General features: G+C 36.1%; 1 protein-coding gene across 1 annotated transcript in view; it reads right to left on the bottom strand.

The window, feature by feature from the left end:
• The window catches only part of CSMD1 (CUB and Sushi multiple domains 1), a 1,256,706-nt gene that overhangs the window by 89,403 nt on the left and 1,153,035 nt on the right, over nt 1-14,268 (bottom strand). The window contains exon 49 of the mRNA XM_059835885.1: nt 7,039-7,227. Coding sequence (XP_059691868.1) covers nt 7,039-7,227 — 189 coding nt within the window. The remainder of the gene's footprint in view (nt 1-7,038; nt 7,228-14,268) is intronic.

Here is a 14,268-nt window from a genome sequence, read left to right as displayed (position 1 = left end):
CACTTTTAGGAAAGGTCTCCAAGGCAGGATCGCCTTCTGCCATCTGACCTTGATTTTGATAATGAAAAGAAGAAATGCAACTCTTCAGTATTGTTTTAGTAAATTTCTTTAAATGTTATGCTTTATTTTAAAATAGTTATTTATGCACAGAGATTAAATCTAGGTGCTTGAATAACTCAGTAATGCTGGTAAAGATTTTATATTTGCCCTACAGCACTTCTGAAGGGAAAGTCATAGTATTATATTCTTTGAAAGGATATTATTTTCTGCAAAATGGTAACTTGGAGCAGAGAACCCATCACATTATTACAATGAATCTATTTAAAGAGTTCGTATAAACCAATATAAGTGTGTACAAAATTACTAGTTGCTTTGAGTTTGGCATCCAGTTTATTGCTCTTCAGTAAATACACTGAATAAAACACAGCTTGGAAGCTTTAATTTCTAAATATTTACCAATAGAGTGGAGTTTTGCAAATGAAAATGTCTTTTCCATATATACAGTCAATTGTAAGAAGCAGTTCAACCTTTTAACAGTTAAAAAATCCTTTGGGTATTTGTTCCTTTCCCCTTGACACTGTGAAGTTGTATTATTTTAATAAGGTCAATCATCTATTTCAAAAGAAGAAATGACAGCCTTTGTCTGAAATCTGTTAAACAGAGGTGAAAATAAGTATTTTTCAAAAAAATATAATTTTTATTATCATCTACCCAATTCAATGTAAATGATTAATTTCACAACACATTGTCATGCTACCATAAACACAACTCTCAAATTTGTTTTCAATATTCCCAAGTTGTCACATTTGATGCATTTAAATTAAATACAACACAGTACTTTGCATATGATTATAATGAGGAGAGGCAAGCATTATAAAATGATGAATGGTTAGTTCATTTCATTTGTTTGCTTCCATCTGGAATCTGTCAAATTGCTAAAAGAAGTAAAACTGTAGGAATGTTCCAAAATAAGCTGCTTCCTTGGTAACACATCTTCTTGGCACTTTTTGCACCATAAGCAGTGCTGCTCTTGTCTTCTCAAAATTGAGTATTTCTCCCTCAGTGGGTAAGGGCTGAGCCTCCTGCCACTATAAGAAGTAGTAGTGGGACAGAGTAGGGAAAGACAGGTGATAAGGAAGGGGTTCTGGAGACCCATGCTTACTGCTCTTAATGGTGTAAGAGAAAGTGGAGAAGGGGAAGGATAAAAGCAAGTTCTGCTGCTTCTGGGAGCAGGTATTTGTATTAGGAGTCATTCCCCTCAAGGTGACCACAGCAGAAATGATACTTTTTCAGGGCTCTGATGTACTCAAAATAGGCAGCAGAGCTGCATCTGGTTAAATGTTCTATATACTCCCCTAATAACCCATTTAATCCTTTACCTACAACTAGAACCAACTCTGACCCTCTGTCACGTAAGCAGAATTTTAGACTTGCAAAATGTTTGTTTGCATGCTGAATTTACAGAAAGTTAAACTGTCACTCTGTTTTACTAATCATAAAAATGCTTATGCATTCTCCATTTCCAGTCATGCTTACTGTGAAATGTTGCAGTGTCTCCAGAGCCTTGCACTATGTCCCTCCCTGTCCTAACAAGCCTCTCAGTTCTCTTCTGCTTTGTGGCAATATGTCTGAATGCTTGATGTAGAATGTAATTGGGTTAAGATTTAACTTCTTGTCAACTTCTTTTTCAGGTGTCCTTTCCGATATCAAAACAACAATCCTTAAGTGTGCATGCATACATTTAATTGTATAAAACCAAATTCAGAACTAGCAGTCTATCCACCCATCCATGTATGTGTATGTCTGTACATACAGGTGGACCTTATTCTAGTTCCCTCTAAATACTTCAAACTTGAATTAACTTCAAATAATTTAGTGGTTTCTATGGAGCAAGAAGAATTGACTATGTCTTTTGAAAACAAAAAAACCCAGGTCTGTCTAGTTCATGTTAGAAGCAAATACTTCTGTTAGCGTTTGCTCTTCACCTCTAGCAATAACCTTTCTAGAAGCTACTGAAAAGTTCAAAACTGAGTACCTCTTATGTGCAAGTTGTTTTCAAGAATGAAAGATGTACAATGCCCAGGTCACACCCAGGTGGGCCTATCAGTAGTGTCATGTCTGATGCAATGTCCAGTGTACTAAAGCACCTCAAAATCTATGCTTACCTGTCAGACTTCACCATTTTTATTCTTAGTGTTGTACCTCTGTCCTCTACTATCTCCTTTCCTCAGCTACTGCTGAAACTTGCACTGCTACATTATAAGGTTATTCTCACTACTGCTTTAGCTACTAATCATAAAAGCAGTTTTGGCATTCTGGCACTGTTCCTGTTACAGTGTATCTGTTTATTTGTTGTTTGCTTCTCCCCCAGAAACTGCAATTGGAAAGAAATATTCCTGCTGCTACTAATTTCTTGAGGCTGCTAATGGCATTTAGAACAGTAGTGCCCAAACAAAATGTATTAGCACAGCCAGTTTCACTAAACAGCAAGTGCTTTGATGTTTGAAGTAACGTTACCTGAAGTAAACTGACTGAAATGACATATCGACTTTGGACATTGGAAACAATGTCACTACTGTCCCACATGCAAGTATTTTGAAGCTCCCAGCTTCCCATATGATTGTAAAATGATAAAGAGTGGTGTCAGGAAATCTTCTGACTTGAGGAATTGTCAACATGCTTCTTAGGTCAATGACGAGATGAGAATTCCAGGTTCCAGCTGAGAGATGTGCATTCAGAGTGTGAAAAATACATAACTCATCGTTAATTGTCTCTATTATCTTGCACAGCAGAAAAATATACTTCCTCCAAAGAACAGGTAATCAATACAAGTGGAAAAGCCTTTTACTACCTAGAAAGTGAAATGCAATTTTAGTTGCTCTTTAATGTTCCACATGTGTAACTGGAATTTATTTCTTATCAAAACCAGTAAATTTAAAGTTTATGGCTATCCTTTAAAATATCTATACACCTAAATACCTTTAAGATACTTATGTATTATTCATATTTACAGCATGCAAAATCACTGCATACAGAAAAGAAGCTGGACACTGCATTACAGTCAGACATTGAGTTTATTTCTATACACTGGAAAATCCCTAAATTTAATGTGCAAGCATTTATCATTTAGTGACCTGTTTCTGGCATTGAACATAGTGCTGAGAAAAGCATTTGAATACCCTAAAATTAAAGGTAGCAATAGACAAGTCCCTAAAAGTGGGATTCATAACAAAAAACTTGTTGAGTGGCTCATGTCTATGATATCCAATCGAAAACATCAGGGACAGCCATGCCATAGAAATCCTAATTCTCAGACTTGGATACAGGCAGAAATAACAAAGAAACCAAAAACAGGGCTGTGTGGTCTAGGGCTGTGGGTGTAAAAAAAGGTCATGAATGGTCATCTAGTCTATTCTCCTATCACAAGCCAAAATTATACTCAACCAGAATTAATCTAATTTGTTCCCGAAAGACCTCCAGTTATGAAAATTCAATTTTCCACAGGCAATCTATTCCAATGTTTCACTAGCCCCTCTGAGAAAAGTTGAAAAAAATAAAGAAAAGTCTAACTTAAGATCCTGTTGAAGTAAACTTAGCTGTAATTCCTCTATCTAGAAAGGATGAAAATAATTACTTCATTCCTCTTTGGAGCTACTTTTAGAATATGAGAAGATTGTTACCAGGTTTCCCCTCGAACTTCTGATTTTTAGTCTGAAGTACTATACTTTTACCATTTTATATTTTGAAATAAGATCATAGGTTTAGAATATGTTATAAGAGGAAACCAGGATTTGGAACTCCTAAATTCTACTACCTACCTCACATTTTTATTTTAAGACCTGGTGCTAGAAGGGACATTTTTCGCATAATAACATTTATCAAAAAGGTAAAAGGCCAGAGTTTAATTCCATGCTCAAACACACAGAACAGCTAATTTTATGAAGAAGCAGTTTGGTTGTCCCAGACTTATGGCTCTTAGACAAACTGCAAATGGATGTTTTCAAGCCAGTTCCCTAAAAAAATTTAATCAGTCTTCTGCTCCAGGGCAGACACAGAACCCAGTTATGGCCCCGGAATAAGCTTTGATCAGCACAGCAAAAAGTACCAGGGTCTCAGGCTCAACAATGTGGTTCTATCCACTTCTGCAAGCACAGAGGAATCAATAGTGACAGTACCTGGAATCAGGATTTTAAGCAGGAAATGTTGGCATCAGCTATATTTTTATCATGACGCTGTCATAGGTTTTAAGCCTTTTCAAGCACCCATGATTCAGACAAGAGAACTTCTTTCTTAAACTAGGTACCTCCAGTTTGCTTTTATAAACCTACTAGGGAGTAACTCAAATGGTGAAGAGTAGCCAAGAGTTCTTCAAGACTCTTTAAAAGTACTCTTAACTCTTTTAAGAATGAGTGGGAGAAAATCAGGGAGAACAAAGTCAAAGGCTGAGTCCTGTATATGAAGAACAGGTGGGATGAAGAGGGATATTTGCTCATGCCTCTCAGAGGAACACAGCCACTCTGTTACACTCTCGCTGCCACCATGTCTCAGTCTCCAGACACCTGCAACCCAGCAATCCTGATCCATATTGACCCTGACAACTTGCTTTCAGTTTTTTATTCTAACTGCTCTTCTTGCCAAGCTTTTCTCTTATTTTCTCTTATCATTTATTCATCCCTGAGTCTCAGCCTGCTTTTCCTTCTTTCCCCCAGCATGGTGATCTGGACATGAGCTAAGCAGTGGCTAAGATGACATATGTGGTTGCCAGGATGATTACTGGGGCCTATACTATTTTCTCTCATCAGCTATCTACTGCTATTGCCCTTCACAAAATAAATAAAAGCAATAACAATAATTTCTAATTTCCTAGATAGCAGTCAAGTTCTTTATATATTGTCCAGGACATTATTACATGCATCTGCACTTGATAAGGCTGGAATTGAAAAATATCTTCTGACCCTACCAGATTAACCCATATTAGAGATGTATTCATATTGAAATTGATATTGTTGTATTAAATATGCAGAACTCCCTTTTTTTGATAATACAGCCAAATTTAGTTTCAAATATTGATACAGTCAAGTTATTAATTACAAATGTAAAAAGCACACACTGAATATTGTCACTGTCCTCACACACTCAAAGTACCTGAGCTCCAGAGCAAGATGCTAAATTTCAGTGCCTTTTAAAAAAGGCACCTACTGGCTAGCCAGCAGAATATCTCCCAAAGTTTAACTGACAGTATTGACTAGATTAAGTGCAACAGAGTTCAGGGCTTGACTTTTTTTCCTTTTCCCATTGTCTAGAGCTACCCGAGACATTCTTAGGCCTCCAGAATATATGACAGGTCTAGTGGATATAACATAGGAGCTTGTGCCTTTCTGAACTGGTAGATGGAGGACAGGTAAAATACCTCAGGGCCCCTCAAATGACACTAGACTTCCATGTTTGAGCAAATTAATCAAAACTTTAGCTCACATGCAGATGCTTAAATTTAGTCTTAATCTTGAACAGAATTGCATCCTCCACTTTTCTGATCTTCCGGCCAAGCTGTAGGCCTAGTCATTATTCAAGATTCTTAGTGCAAAGTGTCTCTGAGCTTTCAGTTCCTACGCCAGTACCAGCTACTGCACCTAAAATGCATTTCAAGTAAGCCCAAAAGCAGCACTTATCCCTAAACTTACTTCATGCCCAGCCCACACACAGATTCTCCCATGATTTGGTGACCTTCAGGAACGTCAAACAGCATCATATGCCATAACACATTATAGCATATGGGATTAGAAGACATCCTGGAGTCTGGAACCACAGATACACAGATCCTGCTTGTGGCACACTGGAAGCCTGAGGTGCTCCCTGGACTGGTAGGGCTGTAGCCACATGGCCCGTCTAGGCATGAGAATACTCATCCTAAAGAAATATTTATCTACCTAATCACCCTGTATAAAAGATGTGAACTGTACTCCTTCAAGTTCTTCAACTGTAGCCAAATTTCTGCAGCTTTTTACTTTTCTTGCAAATAATACACCCTCAACAGAAGAGTAAGCATCATATCAAATCTCAGTTGGCCTTTCTGTGGTTTTTTTAAGGTGCAAAATGGAACTTCCATCTCATGTTGTTTTTAGAAATATCTGAATCATCCTTCATGGAACCTTAAGCAAAATACTTGTCTTGAAGAAGACATGAAGCACTGCTGTTAATGTCTTGAATGTTAGGAGCAACTAAACACAGGTTTTAATTGAAGAAGTTCCAACAAGTCTTAAATATGGATGTTACCACCATTTCTTCCTATAAACAAAGCAGACTAGAAGCAGACATGAAAACGTGTTAGAATAAGCCATATATGATATGGATAGAATTTGCAGTTTTTCTCCTCTCCTCCACATTCCTGATCTTATCTGATATACAACTCCTTAGTCTCCACTATTTACTGAATAATGTGTGAAAAAGCATTTTTAACTAAAACCAACTGTATTTAACTACTTTGTACTACTTTATGTTACCCTTTTTCTCTGTAGGTTGTGTGTGGCTTTTCAGACAGTGAAGATTATAAACATTTGACGAATAGTAACTACTCTTAACATATGTCTGGAACAAGCTAAAGTAGACCAAGTAGACCCTGGCTAACTCCAGGATACAAAAAAATGCAGAAGTTACAAATTATGTCTTAAAACCACTGCTTATAAAGTGATTTTCTAAAATAATCAAATTAATGCCTCAAAACTACTGTATTTTTGTAAAATGTTCTGTAATACAACAATACTGTGAGCTGTGGACTGTTTAGAGATACACATTTTACTAAATAAAAAAGAACTGAAAATATATTTTTCATTTGGTCTGTATTTGACTGCATTAATCTACTTCTTAATATTTCAGGTCTGCACACATTAAGTACACAGGTCAACATGTATTTGGATAAACTCATGATTTCAATCTGTCTCTTGGCATACAGCAGTATTGACAATGCTTGACCTTTGTTTTGTAAAATATTCTTTGCAATGAAGATGTAGAATCATACTCAACAAGAAAACTATATCTTACCTTGGCAGATGGGCACAGGAGAATCCCACTGATACATGCCATTTTGGTGACGCCTACATGTTGCATTATTGTGACCAATCATTCTATATCCAGGTTTGCAGTAATAGCGAACTTTACTTCCAGCGGGACCACCGGTTTTATTTACAATTCCACCATTCCTCAAGATAGGGTTTAAGCTGCAATAGGGAGCTAAATTACAAAAAAGGGACTTTATTAAAAACAGTGAAGTTTCAGGCTTCTTATGCAGAAATATCACGCAGTTCAAAAACATAGTTTATAATCACAAACCAGTTTATGCTATTGTACATGAGGAGGCTGCAATCAGGAAACATAGTTTGCTCAGCAAGTTCACTTTCAGTCAACAGCTTACTTCAAATTTGAGAAATTTATAAATATAAAACTGTTCTTTGAGCTACACAATATACAAAATTAATTATGAACAGTTTTACTAAAAAAATCCAGTGCACTTAGACATCTAAGCAAAAAATAAAACATTTTGACAAATATGTTAAAAATTTACTTGCCAAAGTACAACAGATTGATTCATCAGATGCATTTTTTCAGATTGAAATAAATGTAATTTTTTCTGTATGTGTTCCCCCAAAGATATTACATGACAATTGTATTAATTTTTCAGCAAAAGAATGTAACTTAGGTGAGTGCAACTTCTTAAATCTTGAATTTACAGTACATCTGAAGTAAGATAGAATGCACTTGTTTAAACCTAAGTTTTGCCATAAAAGTAAACTTTGCTGAGCCTTAATCACTACTACTACAAATACTGTTCCCAGGCAGGTTTTTCTGACCAGTATGTTCCTCAAGAACTTGTGACATATAGCTGAAATGTTTAGACACATGCTGAGGAAGTCAAAAAAGTATGAAATTTATAATTGTGTCAAAAAGTGAGTAACAAAGCCCATTTTTTTCTAAAACAAGGTTGCAATACCTGTATGTAAGGATGGAATATGATTAGCCAGACTGGATCCAGGTCAAGAAAAAGTACAGGATAATTTGACATACATGTGGAGCCTAACACAAATCTATTATTTGTTGCATGCAATCATTTATTACTGGATAAAAGCAATGTGAAAAAAATTACCTTGACTCCATATTGACGTACAAATCACTGCATATTTGCAGCAGTGCTCCACGTCAAGCTTACAGAGTTTAACACCTTTTCAGAAGAAGCATGGTAGGACCATGGCTTGCAGAATAAACTTGGCTGAACATGCACCACTGAAATAAGCCTATGAACATTCTTCACAGGGAAGACAGGGTTGAACTCCACTGATAAACATCAGTACCAAGGACTCTGAGACTGCTGCTACAACACTAATTCTCTACATCATGTTGAATTGTGTCTTAGGCACACTATGATCTTCATATAATTTTCTATAGACAATTATCTAGTAGAAGTTGTGGTTGTATTTCACAAGTGCATAATTACAGAATTTGCCTTACATCTATAAATATTTTTTGTATTATTTGTTTCTTTCACACATCCCTGATTTCTTTCTTTCAGCTTTCAATATCTGGCTCTCTTTTTTTTTTTTTAATGTATATTTTGTCACCCTAAGATATACCTATGGTATCAATCACAACCTAAAGATGGATGTTTCTGTTCACTGCTTGTGGAGAGATCATACTGAGACACTTCCTATAAAAGTGTAGCTTTAGATGCAGTGCATCAAAATCAATATTTCTAAAAAATGCCACTCAACAAAAGCAGTAAAACTAGGTCGTACATTAAAGATGCTGGAAAATGTTGGCATCTGTTGACATTTTATTAAAGAATTATAGTTCTCAATTAAGCAGCATTATTTTTACTTGAAATGTCATTGTTTTACATTATTTCACTTGGGGGATTATTTGAAAAAATCAAAAAGGAAAAACGAAAACCAGGATGAAAATCAATAAGCTAGTACTGTCCAGTAAAACAATTGTTTGGGGTCGTGTTCTGTATCCCTTATAAGCACAGTGACATTCAGTTACACACCTAACTAAATTAATTAAATTACTGAAATACTCTTTAAATTTAAAAGGGGATTTTAAATTTAAAGAAGCACAATAAATGTGGCTTTAATTTTCTTTTTAACCTCTTGAAGAAAAAATGATATTGTTATTGCAACACAAGCTGGTTAAGACCAAAAGACCAATGGTTAAGACCATTGAAGTAATCTTCAGTAACCTCATAAGCACTATTTAATTTTAAATATCCTAGGAGACCTTAAGAATAGCAGGTGAGTCCTAAACATAATATGTCATTCAGACAAAATTCCAAATTGGTCTTCTCAGTAGTAATTCTAAACAGAAAATATTTGCCATATGATGTGTAACCCTGTAGCACAGTAATACAGTATTGCCTTGGCTAGTAACAGGTCACAGAATTTGTCCCAAGTTTGCAAGTCCTCAAGACCAAGGTTTGTCAGGTTTGTGTTGTCTCAACTTTTTTTGATCTGCTTGCAGCTTTGTTTTTACTTTGTTTAGCTGTAACAGATTTTTTTCTTCTGGTCTGGTGGGTATGCCTAATTTGTCTTACTTTTGAATTATCTTTGCAATTTTCTATTATCTTTTTCTGGTACAATAATAGCTCTATATAGGTACTTGCAACTAGTAATTATTCTGTGTAGAATAAGATATTTAGAACTCTAGCATGGTGACGTGTAGACAAATCCAGGCCTGGTATAACAGCAGAGGCCCTGAGAGGTGGGGACACAGGATGCAGTGTGAAGTACGGGCATGGTACAATAAGAGGGTAACAACCTGTGCACCGTTCAAAGCTATACACAACTCACCACTGTTCATTTAAAAAATTATAACTCAGAGTTCATCAAAAATGGTTTTTCAGGCTTAAGTAAAAGAGCAAAGAAATAGTAACTACATGTAAAATGGACTATATATAGTAAAATCATGTGTAACTTTTGAACTTGACCGGCAGGTGTAAGAATGTGTTGGCAAACAAAAATGACCCTAAGTGGATCCTAGAGTGAGGAAGAAATCATCACTATCACACTATGCTTGTTGAAGGACTCCAGCTGCTGGTGATCTGCAGTATCTCCCCCAGCACACAAACACCAAACTGAAACCATTGATCTTGGGTTCCCAAGGAGGAATGGAAGCCTGACTGTAGCACCAGGGAAAAAGTTAGGTAATGGGAAGTGTGTGTATAACAATTCTAACTGTACTGTTTTTCTGTATAGTAGCTTTTATTTATTCTTCTTTTTTAATCTTTTTTCCAATAACCACTTAATCTAGATTAGTAATTCTTTTATTAAACTGCTAACATTTCAGTTATACTAACAGTAAATTCTTTTATTAAACTGCTAACATTTCAGTTATACTAACAGTAAATTCTAGACATATAAAGTGTGGGGGGTTTACCCATAACAAGATTTTGAGCATAACAGGTTGTACTTTGTGTTCTGATTACCAGGGAACTTATTAACATTTTTTCAGCTGTGGCTAATTTTAACAATATATAGTATATGTGAACCACCAAAGAGATAAGCTTTAAAATGGCATGAATATGGGACATTCAGGCTGCCGAATTATACAGAATGATGTTGAAATACTGGAAATTTCTCGGGAAACTACAAGGGAAATCTTTCAGTCATAATTGTTGCTTATGCTCTAAAAATTAACAATGCCCAGAGCCCAAAGGCATAGTTTAAGCTCTCCAGTGAAATAAGTGGTGCTCAGAAAAAAATCAAGCAAAAAAAATTTTTGAACTAAGAAGAAGAAATTGATACAAGAAAACAAGAGGAACACAAAACAGCAATATCGCTCAGAATTTACTTCAACATCACTTTGGTAAATATACTTAAGTCCTAATGGCTATTATTGCAAGTCTCCTATAGAAATCCATATTCTCCTTCCCCAGCTACCTTGATAACTCCTGTATATATACTGCTTTCAACCATCACTGCAACCTACTGTTACTCCTGCTTTTCCTGCCACCCGAAGTGTCTCACTGAGTGAGTGGCAGCAGCTGCATGGCGCTGGAGGAAATTGGGAAGAGAAGATCTGGGACCTGAAATCTTTTGGTAAAGCTCTGTGGTCATCTGACATTGTGAAAGTTAAAGGCAGAGCTATGAGCTGTGTTTGACTGGGTAGGATGGCTATAACTGGAGAAAAGAGAGAAAGACTATTTGACATAAAAGTACTTGGTTTAAGAGCCCAGGGGAAGAACAGTCATGACAGACTGTGCAATGAGACAAGAAGTAGGAAGGGAGGGATTGAAGGCTAAGAGCCAGTGATGGAAACGAGAGAAAGAGAAGGACTTGGTAGGCTATTAGAAGTGGTATCAAAAGAATGGATGTATCAGAGACTGAGATTACGTTCAGAATAAAATGTGATGCAAGGAAAATATATGTATGATTCAGGGAAAGAAACTGGAAAGAAAAATACATAAATCCATTGGAATTGACTAGTGAGAGGCAGAGAAGGAGAAGATCATGGACTGAAGCAAGGAAGAAGGAGGATAGTGAATTAGGGGAGACACTGTAAAGAGGAAACAAGGGAAATTAAGATGGGAAGCTAGAAGGGAGAGAAAGATTGACAAGAGCTGGATAAAGAACTATCTTATATTGTCTACCAGAGAAGCACTAAAAGTAGACTGTGATTTGTAGGGAGGGGTGGAACAAGGATGGAGATCAGACAGAAAGATTGGGTAACACAGCTAGACTGGCTCGGCAGAGGTATTTTGACCAGAATGAGTGTGAGGATTGGGACAAACTAGGTATGGTGAGTGGGAGTACATGAGAAGTGAGGTGAATTCCTTGAAGTACAATGAATGGTTCAACAGAGGGCGGTACAGGAGGGATCCCACATATCAGAAAGAGGCTGTGCCCACAGATTACCAAGCTTTACAATTCCATGACTGTTAACAGTATCTCAGAAACCCGTAATAAAGTGCATTTTCTTTCATTGAGCTAATCAAAAAGTGGAGAAAGTCTACGACTCTGGTTGCAACAGATATCTGTGTAGATGTAAAATTTTAAGTATGACTGATAAAACAATGTTTCCCATCATAGCCCGCCATGGCAGAATACCTGGGATGTTCTGTTTGCTTTCTCATGAACCTTATTAGGTACTTAGAAAATAATTGAAAACAACATATCAACAAGAAAAAAACCAAAACCATCATTAGGCTGAAAAGAATTCAGAAGTTAGGAAATTATGGAATTTAAGTTTACATACAAATTTCAGTTCATTTATTCATATGCATGTCAGTGTTACGCAGTCAGTAACCTTATGATCACACTCTGGTTTTGGATAGGATGTCTAAAGGATATAGGGAATGGACACTGCTTATTCTTTCAGTATATATACTTTTTTTTTATTATTAATCTAGTTGTTTAAGATGAGTTTCAAGGCTGTATCAGCTTCAAATTACTCAGACACTATTTGAAGATATAATTTGTGTGTGTATTTATAATGACTGTCCGTGTGTTACCTGGATAGTACATGAATATTATCTAACTTATATTCACAAAATTACATTAAAGCAAGAATCATTGTTATTTTCCCCATTTTACAGATAAACACTTCAAATACAGATAAGAAATAAAAAATACTAAAGCTTTTAGTATTTCTATGACTATGATCAGATTTTTCCAGCCTAGTGTTATATGTTCAAACACAATCCAAGCTGACTTCAGTTGCAGCAGTATGTACTCAACACTTCTGAAACTGAAATTTAAAAGTATGATACCAAACAAGCTTATTCCAGTTTCTGTGTACTTCATTTTGTGAAATAAATTATATATGTTTGGACAACTTATGTTTAAAATAGTTATTTAACATCAGATCCACCTCCTACTCTTACAGAAATGTTAATGACAAAAGTTTAAAGTAGCTGCAGTAGACAGTTGGTATGTCAGAAGCCAATAACAACGAGCAGGCAAGCAGCACCTGTAGTCCTCATCCATATAAAAGCCCTGCCAAAATTCATAGTATTTTGTGCTGCAAAGGCAGAGAAATATGAATAGAAAAGGCTGATATTCAAACAACTTATTATGTCTAAGCTATACATAGCATGAAAAGAAGGAAAATATTTGAAGCAAATTATTTAAAATTCTGAAGACAGATTTTTATTTTACAACTCTGAAAAATCTTGTTGAACACTCTAACACTTGTTGAGACAGTGAAAGAATATTGATAAGACTCCATACAATTCCCTTCTCAATCTACAGTTTAGTAATTTTTAATCTGTTCTTTAAACTGAACTCCCTTCCGAGTCCAGGATGAAGCATACACAACATCTTCGAGGATCAGGAACTGACATATTAACTGAAGAATCACACACAAGGCAATAAATAAAAAATGTCTGAAGATCTGGTAGGTAAGCAAATGTTGAAGAATGTCAGACTGAAAACTACAGCCACTGTCAGCTGAGTAAAAATTCTGGGTTTAAGCAAGAATCTTCACAGAGTACTCATAAAATATTGCAGCCTTGTATCAAGGAGCTCTGGAATAAAATGCTGGTTTTCTCCTAGCCAGTTTCTGAGAGGGAATCTGTCCTGGAACTTCATGAGGCTTAGCTGTTATAGATGCAATGACAAAGGAGCACTCTCATCTAGGAATGACAATGTTTTACCATGAAATGTGATGAACTTCTATGAAGCCGTTCCAGTGACCTGAAGTAGCTTTACATTTACAGATTTAATTTACTTTTCCAAGTGACAAAGCATCCATATTGTTTCAAGGCCTCTTAAACATCAGTGTTTTTTGCAAGGCAACATACTGAACATTTTCAGCTCACTTATAATCACAACATCCATTTGTCACTTGCAACTGAAGACCAACAGGGTAATAACTGCCTGGCTAAATCACACATCACTAGTCAACTGATGCGTGGACAGCAGCACAGACAAACCCCGATTTTGCATTTGCAGGACCATATTCTTCCTTTTGCAAAGCATGTTCTCTTAAGAACTGGAACATTTAGATGTTTATGCTGAGATTTTTCAAAGCTGTTTGAGGCACTCTGTCTGAAGGAAACTCAATATAGAGTAAAACAGAGATCTATGGTGGGTTTTTTATAGATATATCTACAGTTCTACTGGCAACCAGTCACAAATTAGCCAAATAATCACTTGTCTTATTTACTCCTGAATGACTAACCAAAAGTTAAAAAAAAGCCTCTAAATGTTATAGAGGCAATGTGAACTTGCAAAGTAGCAAGCTAAGTCCCCCTCTGCTCCCCAAATCACCGTGCCCCCAGTGGGT

The sequence above is a fragment of the Gavia stellata genome, chromosome 2 (assembly GCF_030936135.1).
Source record: "Gavia stellata isolate bGavSte3 chromosome 2, bGavSte3.hap2, whole genome shotgun sequence".
NCBI lineage: Eukaryota > Metazoa > Chordata > Aves > Gaviiformes > Gaviidae > Gavia > Gavia stellata.
The sequence above is the reverse complement of the archived record's forward strand: the minus strand, read 5'-3'. Positions and strand labels throughout refer to the sequence as shown.